Source organism: Ceratotherium simum, chromosome 23 (assembly GCF_057802395.1).
Source record: "Ceratotherium simum simum isolate JZ-2026a chromosome 23, ASM5780239v1, whole genome shotgun sequence".
NCBI lineage: Eukaryota > Metazoa > Chordata > Mammalia > Perissodactyla > Rhinocerotidae > Ceratotherium > Ceratotherium simum.
In genome coordinates, this window is record NC_141922.1 from 3,618,036 (window position 1) to 3,641,478 (window position 23,443).

Below are 23,443 nucleotides of genomic sequence, written 5' to 3' on the forward strand. Positions count from 1 at the left end.
ACACCCTCGGGGGTGGGGGGGGTGTCTGTTATTCTACCCACTTTACAGATGAAGAAACTGAGGAGGGAGAGAGATTTTAGGTAAATACTTTCCAAATTTCAACTTGATTGGAGCCCCAGAAAAATAATAGGTTTCACGTACAAAGCAACACAGAAAGTGACTCAGGTAGAGTAAGAGGAAAAAGATACATGTTTCGTTGTGCACACGCAATTGTGCCCAGGACTTGAAAAGCAAGTAAAATCAGACCCACTAGTGGGCAGAGAAAAAGCAGAGCGGGCCGAGGGACGTGGGGTGCTCCTAACGTATTTGCTCTGCTCGGGCTGGTGCTCCAGCACTTTGCAAGAGTGCTGAACCTGGATGCGGACTAGGCTGGGTCCTCCTCACCTCCTCACTCCTGGGCTTGGGCCTCCTACCTTCTCCTGTCAGCATAGATCAGAGACGACCCTGCCCAGAAGTAACGGAAACTGCAGCCCAGCACACACACACACCATTCAAAACACAAGAACTGCAGCCCAGGACTGCTATCTATGACAGGCTCTAAAGTGACATTAGTTTGCAGTGGATTCTGGAAGATACTGCTGAATTGGCTCCTATATCAAATGAAATTGGCCTAAATCGACCTCTCAGATTTCTTCAAAAGAATGAACAGCCACTATTATATGACATTCCCTGAAACAGATGATGACCATTGTATCAACTTGGACCCAGTAGCTAATTAGAGTTGTTAATGGAGGATCACAGTGACAAGCTTGACCCAAACTAACTCAGCTCATTCAGACTAATGCATGAGACCCAAGATGCAGATCTGATTTAAGGAACACTACTGGCTAATACTGAAACACGGTTCATTCTTTATTCATTCACTCAACAGTGATCTGTGGAGCAGCTAGTGCCGGGCATGGCAGTAAGCCCTGGACACGCAGTTCTGAACGTGGCCTCTGTCCTCATGCAGCTCAGAGTCAGATGCGGAAGACAGACATTAAATAAAAAACACACGCACACAAGCCCTAATTGCAGACTGTGCTGAGCTCTGCAGGAAGAAAGCTGGGTACCGTGAGAGAGATGGGGTGGGAGACAGCTCAGAACTGACATCTGAGCCATGACCTGAGAGATGAGCAGGAACTGGCCATGAGAAAGTGGAGAGAGTGGTACTTCCGGGAACAGCTGGTGCAAGAGCCCTGTGGCAGCACCTTCGAGGGACTGACGGAAGTCCAGTGTAGCTGGGGAACAGTGAGAAAAGGGGTGAGTGACCTAAGACAGAGCTGGACAGCGACACAGGGGCCAGGGATGCAGGACTGGTGCAGGCACACAGAGAGAAACCACCGTGGGGTCCAATTTACAGATTTTAATGATCTCTCCAGCCACTGTGCAAAGGATAAACTGGACGAAGGTCCAGAATGGAAGTGGACAGACCAGTGGTTCCTCAAGTTGTGTAGGTGGGAGAAGCTAGAGGCCCAGGATAGGGTGGTGGCAGTAGAAGCGGGCAAACTGGAAAGAAAGGTTGGAGGCTGGCTGGTCAGGGGTGACAGAGTGAATGAGTGGATGAAGAGGTGTCACGAACAACGCCCAGTAACCTTCTCACTGGGGGTGGTAGAAATGGAGGGACCAAATATTAATTAATCCAAGAGTCTAAGGTACAGAAAATCGGTACTGTGTATACATTCCATATGTTCAAAGGTAGAACACAGGAAACTACAGTTAACCCTAAAACTGTTCTCAACTCAGAGTTTTGTTCACTGCTGAAGCAGGTCCTCAATGACTACTTGTTGAGTTTACAGAACAAGAACATAAACTTTGATGATTTCACTGCACAACAAAAAAATACCAATTATCCACACAATCAAGATGAGTGCCTTGCACAAAACAAGTACCCAATCAATGTTCCCTCCCAGGTTTCTGGGAGTGGAACCAAGGTAGACAGACAGCTGCTCTGTCTCTGGAATGCACTGGCGGGATTTTCCCCCAGCAGACTGCTGGGTTTAGGGTAATATTAAATATACACATTTGAAGTTCATCACCACCTGTCTCCTGATAAATAAAATGAATTTTTCAACTGTCAATAATAATCAAAATGTAGAAAACCAAGATTTATATGTATAATCTTCCAGAAGGGACTATCAGGGTGAAATTGACTTGACATTTACTATACCTTTCAAGATGTTTATTTAAGAGGCGTCTGTTTTTAAAAAAGGAAGCACCTTATGGTTAAATTAGCTTGGAAAACGCTGAGTCGAACTGGTTTCATCACATAGCTTGGCTGTCTAATGTGTTACTCAACAAAAGAGGAATGTGGTCTGCCTTTCTCCTACTTCCCCAGACACTGAAACCCTTGTGTCATGAAATAGCCAATAACATCTCAGAACTAGTGTTCCATGGAACCTAGTTTGGGAAATGCTTGTCTATTAATTAAATAACACAGTGCTACTGTGAATAACAAACAAAATAAAACCAGTTACTTTTCATTAATCACATCTGACAGGAGAAAACATTAACAAATTAAATACTCAATATTCTAGACAAACAAAAGTGAAATTTGTAATTTAAGTAAATTTTAGTGTTTTCTGCACAGCAAGTAATGAAGTAACATGTTAACTACTAAAGATTCCTATTACTAGCTCAATATCTATTTATCATGAGCCACTGAGCAAAACTCAAGCATAAATATTTGACTTTAAAACAAAATTTTATTTCTAAATTTTTAGAAAATAATTTTTTTTTTTTGTTTTTTTTGTGAGGAAGATCAGCCCTGAGCTAACATCCATGCTAATCCTCCTCTTTTTGCTGAGGAAGACCGGCTCTGAGCTAACGTCTATTGCCAATCCTCCTCCTTTTTTTTTTTTTCCCCAAAGCCCCAGTAGATAGTTGTGTGTCATAGTTGCACATCCTTCCAGCTGCTGTATGTGGGACGCGGCCTCAGCATGGCCGGAGAAGTGGTGCAGCGGTGCGTGCCTGGGATCCGAACCCAGGCCGCCAGCAGCGGCGCACGCACACTTAACCGCTAAGCCACGGGGCCGGCCCTAAAAAATAAATTTCTAATTTACTTCTAATTTTTCGATCTTTAGCAATAGGGTATAAAATGCTTCTGTAAGGAACTGAAGAAGCATAATTTAAACACAGCTAGAACTAAAGAAATCATTTGAAACATTTTAACCATCTTTATCATATTATTTTTACTATTTGCAAAGGAAAAACATAAGATAATTCCAGATTCAATTACCAAATGGAGAGGTCCGGGCGGTGGGCTTGGTATTAAAGATAGTTTTGCAGCAAAATCTTTTATGTGGTTGTCAACTTCAAAATCTTTACAGAGCTTCAGATGAGTCAATAAACTGAAATAAAAAAAAATAAGAATCAAAATCACAAATACGAGAACCCATTTTCATCCTTAGCATTTCCAATCACAGTTGAGCTCTCTGTCAGGGTCCGCATCAGCAATTCTAGGACTCTTCATAAACAGGGAACAACGTAGGTATTAGACTACAGGAGCGTGGCTTCCCTAGGTGGTGGAAGCGCCTGGAAGGGGGCACAAAGAGAGTTTGGGGGCTTGGGAGGGCGGACGCTGGCCGTGTTCTGTTTCTTGATCTGGGTGCTGGTTACATGAGTGTCGTTCAGTTTGTAAAAAGTCACTGGAACGTGTGCATTTTTCTGTATGTGTGTCACACTTCAGTAAGGAGTAAACATCTCCAAGGAAAGTGGTTGAGAAAGTTTGTTTCCAAAATGCATTCTGACTTGTGAAGTCTATGATTTACAAATACAATGGGTAAGTGGCTGCCTGGGGGCAGAGGGACAGAATTGACCATAAAGGGGCGTCAACTTTTGGAGGTGATGAAAATGATCTATGTCTTAATTGCGGTGGTGGTTACCTGGGTGTTCACATTTGGCAAAACAGCCAGCTGTATACTCAAAATGGGTGGGTTTTATTTTATGTCTTTTAGAACTTTAAATGTGAAAGTATACATTAATGTGGACGCATGCATAAAATGGATAAAATGGAAAAATGTAATTTTTTCCTAAAAATTACAAAGACGGACAGTCTAATGTGTGTTGTAATAGACAAACTCATTTGTTCACTCATTCGCTGTATTCATTCACTCGACAAATAACTTCTGACGATTTGCTACGTGGCAGGCCCTGGGCTGGCCCCGGGGCCAGTGACCCTGGAGGTCAAAGAGAAGCAGCTCAGCCCTCAGGAGGGGGTCCTGATGGGAGGGAGGATGAGCCCAGCTAGGGAACCACATGAGGGAGGACGCGCCACTATGCCAGCCCAGAGGTGGCCGTGGAACCCAGAGAAGGCCCAGTGGGGTCCCACCTGATCAAGCTGTCACAGAGGCTGCCTCAGGACACCCCGCCTTTCCTCCTCCCCTGACGACACCCCCACCACAGCACGAGATGCATGCTTCGACATGCCTGGCAACCAACGCGCTGATGTTTTAACTTTAAATAACACATAATTATTCATGGAGCCAGTGTCAGGATTTGGAGATAATTCAATATTCCTCCATATTTGTATTTATTCTAAATATATAAAAGCATTAAGGTGAAGTTTCAAAGAACAAAAACTGCCCATAATCTCATTCCCCAAACACAGCTCAATCTATTTTCTCCCAAATTTTGTCCACATGGAGGCATGGTTTACACAGTATAACTACAGCAGAAAAACAGATTTTAAAAAATATATAAAGTCATGTTTATATACTGCCTTTGGAATTTCTGTCACTTGTTCTTCTCTAGCTATATTTTCTAGTTCTGATCATTTAGCAATGACCACTAAAAGAGACAGAGAAAACTCGAGAAACACGAACAATGAACACCCTTTTCAAGTCAAATACACGTTTGCATTAAACTCTAGCAGGAGTTTGCATTAAAGTCTAGCAGGAAGACGTCTGTCACCAATCACACTACAGAAGGTCGACTGCTGAGTAAACACGCGTCACAAAGCTGGGAGGGCGGGCCAGGCGCTGCCTCATGCTGTTTGGTCTCACCCATTTGCTCCATTTAATAAAAGGTGGGAATAACCACCCCATTCTACAGAGGAGGAAACCGAAGACTAGTTTAAAAAGCTGTTTTCCTTCAAGTATTGAAGATTCTCAGTTAATACATACAATGGCACCACGTCCTAATTTATATCCTATTGCTTTCTGTGCCCTGGCAGACATAAGCTGAATAAACGCGCATACGCTCAATTCACTATTTATTCACTCAATTTACTCGTTGAATAAAACAAAGTCAGCTCTCTGTTCTACGGGATATTTTATGTCTATGGCAGTCAAATGCAGGCTATGTCCAAAGACCAGCCTTGTTTTAAAAAATAAAACATTAACATGCTGGAATTTGAATCACGAAGGTCGTTAGTTTGAACAGTAAGGATTCCTGCTCGGGCAACACGTCGATCTGCACATCCCTCTGATCAAGGCGTCAGTCTGAAATGACTGTCCTTGACGAGAAACTCAGAGGAGATTGCCATGGATTGTTCTTCAGTAGTATAACATAAAAAGAACCCTTGTCAACTGCATTTTTCTCAGTCTGCAATCAAACAACAACAAATTCTAAGAATATAACTTAGGGAGAATCAAAAGACAGTGGTGCCACAGTGCCTGCATGCCCAGTGGGACGGAACCGAGGCTGCACTGGGGCCTCCACACGTGACATTCACATCCCCTGACAACGGGAGTCGATCAGGTTCAAAGCAATGCTCTCCTGATTTTTCAAAAATTCTCTACATCCTCAGGCTTTCTACTCAATATCAGCATTAAGACAATTACAGACTCTACCCAAAAGAGGTCATTTTTAAAATGTTAATAAAGCTCATCAGAACTAATAGCAGCCTCCTGATTTTCTCAGACAGCCAGAAAAAGTTTTTCCTAATATATGTATCTTTAGAAAAACAAAAATGAAATCCTCTGTACTAATTTTACTTCCACTAGTTTGGCTTTATCTTCCTTTTTCTGTCATACCGTTCCCATATGTTATCCTTTCCAGAAGAATCTGGGTTTTCACAAGAGCTCCTGTGGCCAAACCTGAACCCGCGAATGCTCATCAGTTTTAGGCGGAGGCGTTACAGTCAGGGGGGAGCACGGGGGCGGCTCACCAGGACAGGCAGTCCTTGAGGGCGTTGTAATAGGGGAACCTGGAGACCACACACACCGCGAACGGCACGAAGCAGCCAGCTGCGCCCACGGACAGCCTGGACGACTCCCAGTGTGCTTTGCCGTTGTAGAAACAGTACTCATCCTAGAGAAAAAGCAACAGTGACATGTCACCTCCCGACTCTGGCCCCCCAGTGTCACCACTGTCCCAGAGACAACAGCCTGCACGTATGGCTGCGCAGTGGACCTCCCTGTGCTGCTCTCAGCACGTCGTGGAAGACAACCCAGGCAGAACTCTGTGCATTCAGAGTGTAGAGCAGCGAGCTGTGCTCCTGCACATTCCTAGGGGCATTTGGGCGAGCCCCTCGTACTTCACAAGCAAGAGGGGCAGAGCCCATCTGGTTACATCTCATGCCTCCCCACACTTAGAGTAATGTATGTAAGGAGACTTTTACCAAAAACTAAAAACAACTGCCCCAGCCTCTGAGGGCAGAGGGGAGAGAATCATCCAGGCAGCCGCTTCCCTCTGCCGTGTGGGAGTCACTGACTTCCCTCGATGAAGCACCAGGGCATGAAAACCAAGTCCACCGGGTCACCTTTTGCTTCTGGAAACCCTTTGGAAGTAGGCAGCTGATCACTCTGCACCTTCAGGTCCCTCATTTCCCCTACAAGCTCCTCCAGGGCCAGCTGGTTCACACACAGCAGCCCTGCCCAGAAAACACTCCCCAAATGTGTCATGACTGCATTGTGCCCTCAAAACCTAAACCCAGGCACCTTTCATACGCGAGAGGTGGAAACAATCTGAATGTCCATCAGCTGAGGAATGCATAAACAGAACGTGGTTTATACACACTGTGGAATATTACTCTGCCATAAAAAGGAATGAAGCACTGACACAAGCTCCAACATGGATGAACTCTGACAACATTATACTGAGTGAAAGAAGCCAGACACAAACGGACACACCTTGTATGATTCCACTCACATGAAATGGCCGGAATAGGCAAATCCATAGAAGCAGAAAGGGGATGACTGGTGGCGGGGCACTGGAGAGTGACTGCTGACGGGACGGGGTTTCCTTTTGGGGTGATGGACATGTTTTGGAACTAGACAGTAATGGGTGGCTGTACAACGTTGTGAATGCACTAAATGCCACTGAATCGTTCACTTGAAAATGGTTAAAATGGTGACTGTTACGTGTATTTGATCACAATTTAAAAATATCTAAACCCAACTCCAGAGGGCAGTCACGGGGGTCACGTACGTGCAGAGGTCGGTAGTACTGGGCAACCACACCGTAGGTCCTGTTCCCACAGACATCAGTCAGCACCAGAAAGTGTACACAATCCTCCTTCGGTTCAGAGGCCACGCACACGCCCCCTGTGGATGGAAAAAGAAGGAAACCTCATGACGGCCACACAGCATCCACCTTAAGGCCTGGGCTATCCGGGAGCCAACTTTCACGAGAACAGATCATGCCCAGCTCCACCTCACTCAATCGCTGCATCCCCCTCCCCCTAGGACAGCAATTCCTTTGCCAGCCCTCTGTGCTCTGAAGAATGTGTGAAGGAACACGGGGACAACCAGATAAACCCCTCAGGGCGTCCTGAGGCAATGGCTGTCTCCTGGGCACACAGGGGAAGGGGGTGTCCCAGCCCATCCCGGTTTATAATCCCTGAGACCAGCAAACAGCATCAATTTCATGATGGAACCTATCAGACAGGTAATTACGTCAAGTCCTTAGTCTGAGTTTTCGACACCAGCCACTTTAACATTTCTCCAAGACCAGCAAAAAAACGAAGCCCAGAAACACACGCCTGCTGTTTCCAGGAACTGGCCAGTTTGGGGGAAAAACGCAAGCCTGTGTCCTAGGGACCCAGAAAACGAGGCGGGGGGCAGACGGGAGCATACTGGGGTGGAACCACCACAGGCTAAGTGGACATAGTGTTAACCTACCTGCCAGGCCTCTTTAAGACTAGACTTTACATCAAAGCTGAAAATCCTTTGAAAGCACCACATACAAACCGTGTAGCCTCTCCTCTGGGACTCAGTTTTCCAAAAAATGAGGACTGCGCTAACTGATCTAAGCTTCCTTTTAGCTTTGAAACTCCCAAGATTAAGAAAACTCAATCCTGAGATATGACACAAGACACAGTGAGGGGTCCCCAGCTCTGCCCCTAGTCCCACTTTCTTGAGTGAGCTGATTTCTAGAAACAGATCATTGGTGTGGCTAGAAAGCACGGGCCGCCACGCTCCGTCCGCGGGCACAGGATACCTGGGAAACACAGCTGAGGCAGGGCGAGCAGGTCCACGCCGTTGGGGATACTAACGTCCTCAGAATCCGGTTCTCTAGGGCCACCCGGCAGGCCTCTGGGTTCTGGTTTGGGCTTCTCTCTCTTCTTTCTGAGGGAGCGCCTTCTGGTTTTGCTTAGAAGCGTGCAGTTGGCACCAGCCATCTGACTGTCCTCCCTACTGACAAAAGGAGGCACAAAAACGGACAGCACCTCCGGATCGAGAGACGGAAGCCTTCTGACTCCCTTCTGCTGGGCAACCTAAAACAGGCAGAAATAAGAGTTACCGCAAGGGTGTCGGCTCTTGCTCTGTTCTGCCTTCCATCCAAGTATCTACGCTTCGTTTTCTTTGTCTCCCCTGCAGACCCACAGACACAACACGTGTTTTGCATTGTCTTGTGATGGCTTCTCCCACCAGCGGCTCAGGCAGTAAGGAGCGCCTCGGAAGTCACTTTTAGGAACAACTTGCCCGTCTTTCAGGCAAGTCACATAACCTCCCTGAGGCTGGTTCTTCAGCTGTTAACACGGAGAGCAACAACCGGCCCCCTCGGCACAAAGCCCTGCAGTTCAGAGCCCCATAGGTACCAGGATGGACAGACCTGAGTTCAAATCCCGGCTCTGTCTCGAACTACAGAAGCAAATTACTCGGGCCCTCTGAGCCTCCCTTTCAACGGGTGAGTGCAAGGAATACAGGAGATGGACACAGCCCCCTTGGGTCCCCAGGAAGCCCCCACGTCCCGTGACACAGGTGGTGGGGAGGGCAAGTGTGGTGAGGGCTCTGTATATTGTAAATCCTATACAAACAAGTTTCCCAACACTGTGCCCTCCGCTCCAGCTGGGCCATGATGCACATTAGCTCTGTCACCACTGATCTGGGAAGATGGAGAGAAGAGAGAGGAAAACGCACTGATGGATACAGAGTGAACAGACACTTCCTTCCTCCGTCGACCAAATGGTCCATCTATAAAGGGGGTCATTTAGCTCGAATTCTTTTAAACTTTAACTTGGTACAAGATTTTTTTTTAACCTTTTGTCTTTTCATTCTTCCCCAAAATAAGATAAAGAACTTGGGCTCCTCCTTCCCTGTCTTTTCTGTCTTACTACAGAGTCAGGACTACCCACATGTTGCTACCAGATTGACTTCAGGTCTTTCAAAGAAGGTACATGAAATGCAGTCTGTGAGAGAGAAGCAAGTGGTTCAGGTGCCAAGCTAGATCAAGACAGAAAAGTCTAAAGCAGGATTCTCTGGGTATAAAAGATGTGGAAGGGAAAAGGCAGCCGGGGTGGGGAGTGGCCAATGGAGGGTCTTTGAGGAGCCTTAGAAAGGGCATCAGGAAGGACATCATTGTTGCCAGGAGAAATGTGACCCTGACCGGCAGAAAAGGAACAGCCAACATCAACATTTCAGTCAGAATCAGTGATACCAACAGGGGGATTCTGACACAAAAAGGACTCATACAATGACAGCATTTTCAGTCAGCAAATACACTGGAAATACCAGAAGAAACCAAGACCAAGCATGGGAAATCCAGATTATTGTATAAGTTAAAAACCTTTTGTGTGTCATGCATGAAAGGAACACATTTCTTCAGTTCTATGAAACCTTGTCTAAAACTTTTGTATCAAAATCCAGCAGTTCGGACCTAATTAACTATGAAAATAAGCTCATCTGTTTCTTCATTACATAAAGACTGAGCGATAGGTCACCCACTGTGACACAACTCTTGAGATAAATGAGAGAGGAGCAAATGAGTCTGCTCCAGGCAACACTCAGAGAGCTGACGGGCCCCTTTCCCTGAAACCTCCCCAGCCGCGAGCTGACAGGCCCCTTTTCCCCCCGAAACCTCGCCAGCCCCTCCCTTCTGCTCTTTTATCTCCGTCTTGACCGCTCCTCCATGGCCCCCTGTGGACCCCTTCTTCCTGGCTGTGACCTCCCAGTGCTGAGTCCTTGGCCCCAGTCTCTCTCCATGCACCTGGCCTGCCCGGCAATCGCAACACTCAGGCGGTTCCGTCCATGCACATGGGGACAGTTCCCAGAGTCCTACTCCCAGCTCAGACCTCTTTCCGGTCCCCCACTAAACCAGCTGCCTCCCGCCATACTCAGGTGGGTCTCTTCAAACTTAGTTTGCAAAATTGAGCTCATACTGGTTTCCCCAAAACCTGATCTTCCACCTACACGCCCCTCGCGATGAAGATGACACCACTCGGGTCTTTGGGGCTGGGACTCTGGCGCCGTGGGCCCCTGCCTCCTCAGTCCCCATCTGCAAACGCACACCTCCAGGCCACGGGCCTCAGAAAGCCCTGCTGCTGCCCATATGCACCACATTTGCACACCCAGCACCTGCACGCCCCGCGGCTCACAGTCCAGATTCAGCGGGAACTAATCCCTCAACGTCTCTGCCGTGAGAAGAATGACACTGCCCCCTCCCCCTGGCCCAGGTCTCCCCACCTGCATCCATGTCCACTCGCCCAAAGGGGGGCGTCCCTGTCTAAAGAGCACACATGACTCGTCACCCACCTGCTCCAACAGGCAGTGGCTCCTGACACTTCGCATCGGCCTCTTGCCCCAGGAGTCCAGGCCCTTCCATGGGCCCAAACCAGCCCCTCAGACCCACCTCTGTCCCGCCACCAGGGGTGTGTTGCTCTACATCGCCATTATTACTATATACCCTGTGTGTGTGTCACACGTGTGCACGTGTCACAGGACAGGCCGACAACCCGGATGGTTATGCACCCGAGCAGCAGCCCAGCTTGCTTCTGAAGCCCGGGTGGCCCCAAAGCTGCACATGACTGAACCCCTCAGTCATTCTCCAGACACACGTGACTTTGTCACGATGCCATGCTTTTCCCTGCTCTCCGCTCTGCCTGACGCGTGTCCAGCCCGCTCCCTGCTCCATCTCCTCACCAGGGACCCTCTCAGCTTCACCCTCACTGGAGGGGGACTTTCCTCACTCTGCAGCCAGGACAACAGGACTCTTCCAGGCCTTCATGCCCCTGGCTCATCACCTCCTAGAACACTTCCCTCCAGCCTCTACTCCCCTCCCTCATCACCTCCTAGAGCTCCTCCTTCCAGCCCCCACTCCCCTCCCTCATCACCTCCCAGAGCACCTCCTTCCAGCCCCCACTCCCTCCCTCATCACCTCCCAGAGCACCTCCTTCCAGCCCCACTCCCTCCCTCATCACCTCCCAGAGCACCTCCTTCCAGCCCCGACTCCCTCCCTCATCACCTTCCAGAGCACCTCCTTCCAGCCCCCACTCCCTCCCTCATCACCTTCCAGAGCACCTCCTTCCAGCCCCCACTCCCTCCCTCATCACCTCCTAGAGCACCTCCTTCCAGCCCCCACTCCCTCCCTCATCACCTCCTAGAGCATCTCCTTCCAGCCCCGACTCCCCTCGCATCACCCCCTAGAGCATCTCCTTCCAGCCCCCACTCCCTCATCATCTCCTAGAGCTCCTCCTTCCAGCCCCCACTCCCTCCCTCATCACCTCCTAGAGCATCTCCTTTCAGCCCTCACTCCCCGCCCTCATCACCTCCTAGAGCATCTCCTTCCAGCCCCCACTCCCCTCCCTCATCACCTCCTAGAGGGACCTCCTTCCAGCCTCCACTCCCCTCCCTCATCACCTCCTAGAGCATCTCCTTCCAGCCTCCACTCCCCTCCCTCATCACCTCCTAGAGCATCTCCTTCCAGGCTCCCACCTCCCCTTTCCAATCACCTCCTAGAGCACGGCTGCCCTGGGCTGTGGTACTACATCACCTTCAGGGTTGTGTGGTGGGTGAGGCAAGGACTGTACTCCTTTCCCGTCTGTATCCCCACATTTAGCACAGAGATGGCTCTTAGTGGATGTGGTTCATCCACCCATACTTGGCACTCGGTGATCCCTTAGAGGCATGCTCAGTCTGGACTGAATATTGCTCATCGTTAAAGCCAATAAACTCACCCTCATTCCCTCTATTCATCTTTAGTCACTTAAAATGATGTGGCCAAATTTAGCCACCTTGGCATTCAGCAGTTCATTACCCATCTGTTTTTTTCTCAAAATGTATATCCTTGTTGTCTTTTCTGATTGGCTAAGTAACATAGTCTCATTAAAAAAGAAAAATAACCACAACATAAAAATAATAAAAGAAATAACAATTGGAAGGGAAGGCCTCCCCTTAATTCCATGACTCAAAGGTAACACACTTTGCAGAGCATGGGATACATTCTTCCCATTTTTTATGTATAAAATATATTTTTTTCATAAATACAGTCATCCTATTTAAATGATTCCATTAGCTTTTTTTTTTTTCCATTTAACCATAAGGTGTGGCTGACTTCCCTGTTCACAGCTATACAGTGTCACCCTGTGACAATTCTGTAATGCATTTGCCCAATCCCCCACTGAGGGTCAGCTGGGCTCTTCTCAAGTCTTCATCACGCTGAACAACCTGAGCAACGACAGCAATGAATAGTCTCACTGGTACATATTTGCACATGTCCAACTCTTTAATTAGAATAAATCCTCAAAGCACAGTCCCAGAGCCCAGAATGTTACTTTCTGATCCCTGGTGCAACTGCCCCTCACCCACAGGGTAAGACCAGACTCTTGCAACAGTTATCTCCTGCTCTTCTCTCCCAGACACTGACTTACTAACCCCTACCCAATAACCATCATTTTAGTCCAAAAAAAAAGCTAATTAAAATGTAAAAACCACAACACCCTAATTCATTTGAGTCATAGATTTATTTCTGTTAGATTATGTAGTGGCACTGATCTTCACTATAGGATTGGCCATCATTTGTGAAATAGAACAGAAATTAATAGATTTTTTAACGCTCTAGAACTGCGCTGTCCAACACAGTCACCAGTAGCCACATGTGGCTATTTAAATTTAAATGAATTATAATTAAATGAAATTTACAACCCAGTTCCTCAGTGGCATTAGTACCCAGTAGCTATATGTGGCCAGTGGCTACTGTATTGGACAGCAGAGATAAACAACACTGGTTATCACCATCCAGAAAGTTCTCTTGGACAGTGCTGCTCTAGACATTGAAAGCCAGGACGCTCTCCACTAAAAACCATAAAAATGTGCCTTCACACACAAGATTTATGCTAGTGACCTAGACTATGAAAAGTGCTCCAAGCACTTTTCCACCACTCTGTGATGGATTTGGGATGGATCCCTTCACACTGCATGCCTGGTCTCCATAGCAACCAAGGAGTGGAGGGAAATGCAACGAAATACAGTAACTCACATGGGGATTGAACTGTATTCTCAAATTGTCACTATCTCATCAAACAAACACCACTCCATCTAAGAAACAAAACAAAAAGTTAGGACACTGTACTATCCTAACATTAAGTTGGATATTTCTCATACCTCTGGGCCTCTTTTTCACGTCACCAAATATGAATGCCTGAACCAGAGAGAAATGGTGATTTTAAAAAGTAAAATTAAAAGTTATAAAAAAGCCTTGGACATTTAAAATAGAACTGCTATAAAAATAAAACTAACTAAATACAATCACATGTTTGGTTAATTATAACATTAATGTAGTTCTTAAAAGTAGCATCACTCAAGGAAGTGTAATCCATCACCTAACACTCCCTTTATTCCTGCTCCTTCAACTGTTTTTCTCTCCACCCTCTGCCAAACCCCTAACAGAATCAGAGTATAGAATAAAGAGGGTAAAAGTTAAAATGCAGAGTAGTGAACTGCCAGATGGGAAAATGCTGCAGCCTGTTTAGTTCAGGAAAGTACCACTGTAAATATTCCAGTTGATTCATCCTGCTCTCAAAAGACATGTCTCACATCGAGGCAACTAATAGACATGTTGTAATCATCCAAGAAGCAGAGATGCCTAACTGTGGAGAAGACCACAACCGAAACCAGGTCATTTCCTATTTGAAGAAAAAGGAGGAAATGCCATGGGCAAATTAGAGGCAGGGAGACAACTCAATCCACGAGGGTCAGAGGAGACAGAGATCAAAAGGGGACACTGATTATGGGGGTTCAGGGAGTAAGAAAGAGGGAGGGAAATGCAGAACTCATTGAAACTGACTTTGTACTAAAGCGAAGTAGTAGAGACCACCCAGACATTAACAGATATTTGTCTGGTTAATTTCAGCAACATTCAGCTTCTCTTGGTGCCCTCCTTTCCACCCTGGAGCCTTAAATACTCAAACGCCTTTCTCTGCCTTTCATTGCTGTCATCTGGAATGAGACGAAAGGACCTGCCCAAATAACTGGGCGGTAGAGTCGGGGAATCTCTGCACACACTGGGCATCACCACTAACCAGAGGAAAATGACACATACAGTCCCGGACACCCTGGGCCAAGAGAAGAGGGCCACAGACCGATTCGAAGAAAGCCAGGGTTCCAGAAGTAAGAAAAAGTGAGAGCACAGGAAAGAAACAAGAAGGAGAATTTCCAAAGCTGCTGCTTTCCTGGAGAAAGGGACATGACTTTGTCACTTTGACTTTGTCACTTTGGCTGCTAGGGCGCGAGACCAAGAAAGGGAGGGGGCAGAAGCAGGGGTTTTACTGCAAGTGAGAAAAGCAGCTAGGTTTCATCCAGATGGCTAAATGAAGAACATGTAAAGGCCGTCCTAAGTCTAAAGCTTAAAATCTCATTAAATTGTGCCTAGAACAGAACCCGCCACCTAGGAGACAGTGAGTCCTTGTGTCATGAATGAAATCATTTAATCGGTGACGGGCAAGGATTGGGTCCTCGAGGCCGTGGAAGTCCAGGCGCAGCGGCCGCGTTAGTCTCGCCCACCCCGCCTTCGCCTTGCCCAGGTGGGCGTCCTGAAGACAGAGGGGCCGACGGGCGCGAGCGCTCCTGAACACAACAGCCGCCGCACGGCTCCCGCGGGTCCCCACCCAGGAGGGGACAGGGGAAGTAGCCCCGGGTGGCGGCCACTGGCGACTCCTCCACCTCCGGGAGAACAGCTGCTGTCTCGGCACCGCAGGCTGGAGGAAGCGGGGCAGGGCCGGACCTCGGCGCACCGCCTCCCGCCGGCAGACGCTCGGGGTCCCCGCCCCCGGGCTTCCGTGGGCACGGGGTGGCGGGGCCCGGACGCCCAGGCCGGGGGTCGAGGGGCCCGCCGGGCACGGGGCGCCGACTCGGGGTGTGCCGGGTCCTGACCCCGCTCTCCGATCGCCGCCGCCACCAACCTCCGCCCGGCCTGCGCCCGCCTCAGTTTCCCCGCGGGGCCCTCACCTGCTCGGGGCCGCGGAAGCTGTCCCGGGGGGCCCCTAGCAGCGCGCACAGCTCCAGCAGCCCCGAGGGCAGCGCCAGGCGCTGCGGCGCGGCCTCCGCCATGGCTGCTCCACGGCCGCACCCCGCCGGGCGCACCCGCTCGGGCCCCTCGGCCGCGCTTGCCCACCCGGCGCCCGCGTCCACAGCTGGCGGGTCCGCGGAGAGCGCCGTCCGCGGGGCGGGGCCGGGGGCGTGGCGGGACCTGAGCGGGGCGGGGCCTGGAGGGACTGACGGGAGGGGCGGGGCCTGGGCGGGCCTGAGCTGCACTTCGCGGGGATGGGGCCTGGAGGGGCGGGGCCTATCTGAAGGGGGCGGGCCTCCCTCGTGGGCCAGGGCGGGCGGGGGCGGAGCCCGAGCGAGGGCGGGGCCTGAAGAGCCTGAGTTGAGGCGGGGGCGTGGCCTTAGCGGGGGCGGGGTCCTGGCGGGGTCTCCCTTGGGGGCCGGGACTGGCGGGGCAGGCGCGGGGCCCCGAGCGAGGTCGTCATTTCCGAACCTGCCCGGCGGGTCCCGGCGCGTGCGCTGCATTCGCAAGCGCAGTCTGGTCTGCCGGCCCCGCCCCGCCCCGCCGCAGCCCCTTCCCCTGGGAACGGAGGAAGGAATGGGCGGGGTCCCATTCCAGGTGGCTGGCGAGGGCACCCAGCCCCCAGGGCGAAAGGTGCGAGGATCCCCTGCTCCAGCAAGCGACGGGGCCCACCCTGGAAGGCGTGCGCTAAGGCCGGGCCCTTCGCCCGCCTCTCCAGCCGTCTCCAGGAAGCCCTCCTAGGCCCAGGGACGCTGAGTTGGCCAGGCGTGGACAGCCAGAAGGGGTGGCGGTGGAAAGATCCATTCCTGGTTAATAACTCTGCCCGGTTTACCCAAGGCTGGCCATGTGCAGTAAGAGGTTAGAGTAACTCAGCAGGAAGCGGGGCGGGGTGAGCCTTGCTGGAATGGAGCCCGGGGAGCGCAGGACCGAGGATGGTCCGAGGCAGGGCAGGGTCCTTCCAGGGCCAGCTGCAGGCCTGGCCTGATCCCGGTGGACCATGGGCCTGCCCCAGCCACAGGCTTGGCCCAGGAGACTAGCTTTGGTGCCTGGTCACTGGACACACAACCTGGAGTGGACCCGAGCCCCAGTCCTAGCTCTGTCTCCCAGCTGACCTTGGCCAAATCTCCTCCCGTCTCTGGACCCTGGCATATGTCAACAAAGCCGAGTGGGAAATGATTCCAACAGAATTTTGCTAGTTCTAACAATCTGTGATTCTTTAAAAAAAAACAAACAAACCTGAAATGCTTAATACTAATGTCATCAGCCTAAGAAGAAAAGGACCAATAACTACAAAGCAATGTGAAAATCAAAAAAGGGTGGGGCAGCCCGGATCTGGAGGTGGAAAGATTCCTTCCTCCTTTCCAGCCTTTCCTACTGGCTAAGCCTGACTCAGGATTTGTTTCACTTATTAAGTCACCTAAGGATCATGAGTCACAGCTGGTTCTTGCTCGGGTCTGGAGGCGTCAGGCACCCGGGGCTTTCACCAGTGAGCCATGACAAGTAGTGACAGTTGCTGACTTCAACAGAAGAGTGGATTTTGCTCATACTTGTCTGGCTCTCTCCACGTTGTCCCCATTGTTGGTGGTCTCAGCAGAGGGCAGGGCCAAGTCCCTCACCTGGGAATCCTCAGTGCCCAGGAGAGAGGCTCGCAGGTACCAGTTAGAGGCATGAGGCACTCCTGGAAGGCGACAAAGCCTTGGGGTTGCAGGGCCCTGGGCTGGAGTCTGGCTCCTGTGTGACCACCAAGCTCCTCAGTGACCCTAAGTCTCGGCTTCCTGTTTGTGCAGACGCTGCTGGGCGTGGTCAGGCTTCAGGGAGGTAAACACTGGGCAGCTGTCGCCGTGGGGACCCAGTAAGATTCAAGCAGGAGCAAGTGTCCCTTTTCCTCTGAGAGGTGGAAGGGTAAAGGAAGGGAGCTCCAGGTTGGAGGCCAGCTTCAGCTGTGGGCGGGGCTGTGCGACTCCACTTCCCTAGGCCTCCCTGTCCTCATCCTTAACCCCACAGAGGGGCCAGAAGGCCTCCACAGGGCTTCCAGCTCCTGGCTCTGTGCTTTTTAATAAGTCCCCAGCGCTCATGCTGCAGAGACTTCCAAAGTGCCTCCAGAAAGCTTAGCCCCATCCTGGGAAAGGGCTAATGAGACTGGAGATAGAAGCGGAGATAACCAGCAGTCAAAATCGTGGTGGACAAGCCATGTAAAGGTCACTTTAGAGGCAAATGATGCAAATAAGAGGGCCCAGAGAAGAAGGGAGGAGATCGTTGAGCCTGGCCACCTGCCCCGAGGTATCACTGCCCCTCGTTGGAGTCAGGGAAAGTCAGGCTCAGACTGGCTAAAGAACTTGCCTGCACAGTGCGGGCTGCAGGATGGACTATCGCTGTAGGTCACTCCTCCCCCACCTGCCCTTCCTGGGCAGGGGTTTGCTGCTCTGTCTAGCTCTCAGGATTACTGAGAAGATCAAATGAGAAAATAGATATGAAAATAGTTGTAAACCATAAAATACTGATGCGAAAACGGGGTGAGCACGACATTGTGAACATATTAAATGACGTTAAAGTGTTCACTTTGAAATGGTTAATTTGATGGTATGGAATTTCACCTCCATAAATTATGTTTTTAATGGAGTTTATGAGGACTGCAGTCTCAAACTACAGTATGTCAGTATTCCTCTGGGCGTTTTAGCAGGGGTTTATGTGTTAAATAAAATTCTGTTGAAAAAATATAGAAGGTGAGGGAGAAAGTGTGATAACATTGGATTTGGCGATGATTTCTTGCATATGGCACCAAAAGCACAGGCAGTGAAAGAAAAAAATAGATGAATTCATTAAAATTAAAAACTTTTGGTGTATCAAAGGGCATTCTCAAAAGAGTGAAAAGGCAACTCACAGAATAGGGGAAAATATTTGCAAATCAGATATCTGATAAGGGATTAATAGCCAGCATGTATAAAGAACTCCTACAGCTCAACAGCAAAAACAACTCAATTGAAAAATGGACAAAGGATTGAATAGACATTTCTCCAAAGAAGATATACAAATGGCCAACAAGCATATGAAAAGATGCTCACCATCACCAATCATTAGGGAAATGCAAATCAAGACCCCAAGGACATACCACCTCACACCCATGAGGATGGCTACTGTGAAAAAACAGAAGATAACTAGTGTGGCGAGGATGTGGGGAAATTGGAATCCTTGTGCACTGCCGGTGGGAGTGTAAATGGTGCAGCCACTATGGAAAACGGTGTGGCTGTTCCTCAAAAAGTTAAAAATAGAATCACCATATGATCCAGCAACTCCACTTCTGGGTAGATACCCAGAAGAATTGAAAGCAGGGACTTGAACAGGTGTCTGTATACCATGTTCATAGCAGCATTATTCACAATAGCCAAAAGGTGGAAAGGAGGCAAGTGTCATCAATGCGTGAATGGATAAACAGATATTCTTTTACTTTCAATAGAAACCATGACACCACTCTATTTCACATCTCCCCCAACTGGTTTAGTGCACAGGTGCACAGCTTTCTCAACTCTTTCCTATGCTTCCTCAGAGCCGTATGTGGTACATGATGTGATCTTTAGATGTAGATATAAATAGACAAATGTAACTAGTTTATTGACTTGATGGGCGATGTGAAAGTAAAATGGTCTTATTTCTCCAATTAAAAAAATCTCACAGCAACAATAACAAAAATAGGGGGTGAATGTGTAGGGTGTTGGGCGTTCTGCTCTCTAGAGTGAAGTCACTGTGTCCCTGGGAGAAGGGGAGAAAGGGTTCTGGGGATCGGTGGGAGGGGTCGTGTTCCTATAGCAGCACACAGGCACACAGCAGCCCAGAGCTGACCCCAGCCCATCCTGGTTCCCTTCCTTGGGGCCAGCCGCCCACCACTGGGAGCGTAATCCCAGGTAACTCACCCACCTTACTGATCCTCAGTTTTCTTATGTGCAAAACAGGGGTGATGCCCACCTCTCAGTCTGCTGGAAAATGGAATACACCAATGGCTGTGGGAAAGCCACGTGCAGAGAGCAAGGACGTGCCTGGGTAATTACCATAAATGTTTGGACAGACCTGCATTAAAAGTGAAACCTTGGGGGCAGACAAGGCCCTTTGAAGTCTGGCCTCAACTGAGTGCTCCAGCCCCGCCCTCCTGTGCCTCTCCTGCATCCACAGACTTGCTTAGTGTCCCCCCAACACTGCTGCTTCCACGCTCGCCTGCTGGCTGCCTAGGACGCACCTTCCCTGCTCCAGCCTGCTCCAGCCTGCTCCGGCCTGCTCCTGCACTGTCCCACCGTCTCCCCCGGTGGGAAGTGGGGGTCCCCCTCTGAACCCCAGAGCCCTCTGCTCTGGATTACAGCCGCTTCGTTTTCAATCGCCTGGTGCAAGTCCTGATGCCAATATTTGCTAAGTATTTGACCTCGGACAAGTTACTTCATCTCTCTGGGCCTCGGATGCATTCATCTGTCAAATGGGGATGAGAGTATCTACTTTGTGGCTCTTCTGAGAGTTCAGTGTCACCCAGACCACAGTTGATGGTCAGGTGCCGTCAGTGTTACCTTCTACGTCATCATCGTTTATGGGACTTGTCTACGGGGCCTGTCCCCGATGATGGTAAGTAGGGACCGGGTCAGGCTGACACATGTAACCCCAGAGTACACAGCGTGAACCTCCACACGCAGCAGGCACGCGATACCAGCTGTCGGAGGCACGCTGCAGCATTCGGATGCCCTTTACCATGTCACCACTAGTTTTAATCATTTAAATTATTTATACCTCACAAAAATTCGGGGGTAGGGGTTAGCTAGTTCTCCATGCAAAAATATAAGCCAAGCTTCACCTTTTCTTGGGAGAGTATCATCACATATCTGTAAGCACAGAAATACATGAGTCCCAACACAGCAGCCGGAGAAGAATGTTCGCCACGCAGAAATCGGACATAAACATGCCCCATAAATCCAAGCCCCTCTTCCTGGCTGTCTGACTAGGAAGTCACTCACCTCCCAGCCTTGGGTTCCTCATTTCTGTTGGGATGTTTATTGAGCACCTATTGTATGCCCGGTCCTGTGATAATAGCTGGGAACACAAAGAATAAAATAAATACAGACCTGACCTCTTCACCCACCACCCCACTCTCTGACCCAGCTGGAGACTCAGGCAAGAGGGAATCCCTGAAACCAACCACGAAGAATGAAGAGGCATTTTCCAGGGAGAAAAGGCCCAGAGGGCACAGCAGGCTAGGCAGAGGGAACAGCATGATGTGTGCAGAGGCCCACGAGCAAACACTTGGGTCCTACAGCCTTGAGAGCTGGTGAGAGATGTCTGTCTCATGCCCACTGCTCTACCCTGGCCCCTGGAACAGTGCCCAGGGCATGGTGGGGCTCTATGCATGCTTAGGAGAGGGGTGAAGACAGCTGGAGAAGGGGAAAGGGCTGGATGGGGGAGGCTCTGGCGCCATGCTCAGGGGGCTGCCATCTGTCCTGAGGATTGTGGCAAGCAGCTGAGGACTTTGACCAGGAAAGAAATGGGGCTGGTTTGGTATTTGAGAAAGCTGACTTGGGCTGCAGGGCAGAGGCGGGAAATTGAATGTGGATTCGGCGATCATCAGGCAGGGGAGGGGGTCTGAATGTGCAGTGGGTGCAGAGCGGGGAGGGCACAGAGGGAGAAACACTCAGGATGCAGGACTGCCAGGACGGGGAGGGGTCACCTGGGCGTGACCCCAGGTTTCTCCTCCCTGGCCCCATGAATGAGAGCGGGCCCCCAAACCACCTCCCCAGCGTGGACAACACTACGCTCTAGAGGCTCATTGGTCCATCCTCCTGCTGGTCGTTCAGCTCCCTGAGGGCAGGGGCTGGGGCTGAGATGCGCTCTGCTCTGTCTCGGGGACCCACACACAGCCCAGCACAGCAGGCCCTCACTCGTGCAGAAAGACCCCATGAGGACCAGGCAGGCAGCAACAGAGGAGCCTCAGAGGGACAGGGGACCTTGAGAGGCCTGTGGACATCGAAATGGGACATCCTGCGGGCTGTGTGTGTGCACATGTGAGCCTTCGTGCGTGTGTGTGCAAGTACGTGTGTGTGCGGGTGTGTTTAGCAACTTGTGTAGGGTCTCGTTTAGGTCCGGGCCTCTTCTTCCCTTTGCTATGGTGGGAAAGAGACTTGTGAGAGAGCCCGAGTGCAGGATAATAGATGGTACATGGGTCTGGGCAATGGGCATCAGGTGACACGCCCGGGCCGTCATCCAGAGAGATGGAAACGTGGTGGTGACACAGCAGGTGGCACAGGTGCTGCTGACATCACTGTAACCACGACTCAGGAGGTGGCCTCCTTGCCAAATGCCCCTGGCCTGCCCAGACAGCCCACTCCTGCCCCAACCAGCTATAACCCCATGTTTAAAAGTTGTTTTCTCTTTAAAAAATTGATAAATAAAAGGAAGCCCTGTGTTGGTAAATGCTAACCACCCGGGTTCCCCTGGGGATTGTGCAGCCTCTGAGCTCAGATTCTCACAGGCTTTTGAAGGGTGCAAATGGTGGCCCTAACACCAGCTGTGAGTTTCACAGAGCCTCCACCGGGCCCCCCAAGTGGTGGCGGGCGGTGGGTTGGGCTGGGCCAGGCAGCTCGAGTGTCACAGGAACCCCCGGCAATTCTAAGACGCAGCCAGGCTTCGAAACCACTGGGTAATGCTCTACTTTATCAGTTGCAAAACGGAAGTAATATCTCTACCCTCCCCCAAATAAAAACGTTTAGTTCTGCTCAGCAAACATTCATTGAGTGCCTACTGTGTGCTGGCCTCTGTCGTGCCCGACAGTTCTGGCGCATAGTGGGGCTGAGTACATGCCGTGGGCCGGCCCAGCGGCCGGGCAGGTGGTCTGCACTCTGTGCTCAGCAGTTCCCAGGGCCTAGCCCTACGTCTGGCACAGAGTAATAGGTGCACATTTTCTTTGATGAATAAAAGAACAAAGACAAAGTTCACTGCCCATTGATTAGGTCCGTCTGCACAGTGGGGAACCATTCACCAGCGACTCACCAACCTAATACTGAGTAAAAGAAGGAAGTCAGAGGAAAACACACACTATGACACCATTTTAACAAAGTCCAAACGTGGACAGAACACTCGTACGTGAGAAACTAGACAGAAGAGCAAGGGATGGTGACACCAAGACCAGGACGGGAGCGGTGGCCCTCCGCTCCTTCAGCAGGGGGGAAGGGTGTCCGTGTTTTAATGGTTAGACGTGTTTTTTGTAAATATGAAATAATTTATCAGTAAAAATCTATTTCTGGAACACTACTGTGTTCAAAACAACGTGATCACAGTGAAGATGCTTTCCCAACTTCAAAAGCCAAGCAAATGTCCCAGACCCCCACCCCAAGAAAGTGGACTGGATCTGGAAAAGGCTGGCTGAGAGAGAATAACCATGATGATGAAACGCAGGACTTCAAAGGGAGAAAGAGAAACTAGCCCACTGCCTCTCTGGCTGGTTCAAGGCCCGACGGCTGATGGCCTCATACCCGGGGCTGTCTCCCGCTCTCAGTGGAAGCCCACTCTGAAACTCAACTGCCCCTAAGAAGGGTCTTGCTTAAAGCAAATTCTAGAAGGGAAGGATGATAGCAGGGAGAGGGCTGAGGAAGACCCTCGGAAACCTTCGGCCCTGGTGGCAGGAGCTGCAGATGCCTGTGGGCTGTGAAGCCAGAACCGCTGTGCAGAGCAGCCGGGGAGGTGCCAGGTCAGGGTCTGCACGGCTGGGTGGCCACACTCGTCCTCCACCGTATGAAGAAACACAGGAAGCTGTGGTCAGGCTGCTGCTTTGTGC

At 50.2% G+C, this 23,443-nt stretch overlaps 1 protein-coding gene across 1 annotated transcript in view; it reads right to left on the reverse strand.

Moving 5' to 3' along the window:
- DENND3 (DENN domain containing 3) overlaps positions 1-15,739 on the reverse strand; it is a 62,843-nt gene extending 47,104 nt beyond the window's left edge. Inside the window, exons 1-5 of the mRNA XM_087447399.1 lie at positions 15,585-15,739; positions 8,362-8,638; positions 7,351-7,466; positions 6,089-6,231; positions 3,218-3,329 (exon numbers count right to left, since the gene is read on the reverse strand). Of these exons, the coding sequence (XP_087303525.1) occupies positions 3,218-3,329; positions 6,089-6,231; positions 7,351-7,466; positions 8,362-8,638; positions 15,585-15,686 (750 nt within the window). The 5' untranslated portion in view covers positions 15,687-15,739. The remainder of the gene's footprint in view (positions 1-3,217; positions 3,330-6,088; positions 6,232-7,350; positions 7,467-8,361; positions 8,639-15,584) is intronic.
- Between the last annotated feature and the right edge of the window lie 7,704 nt (positions 15,740-23,443).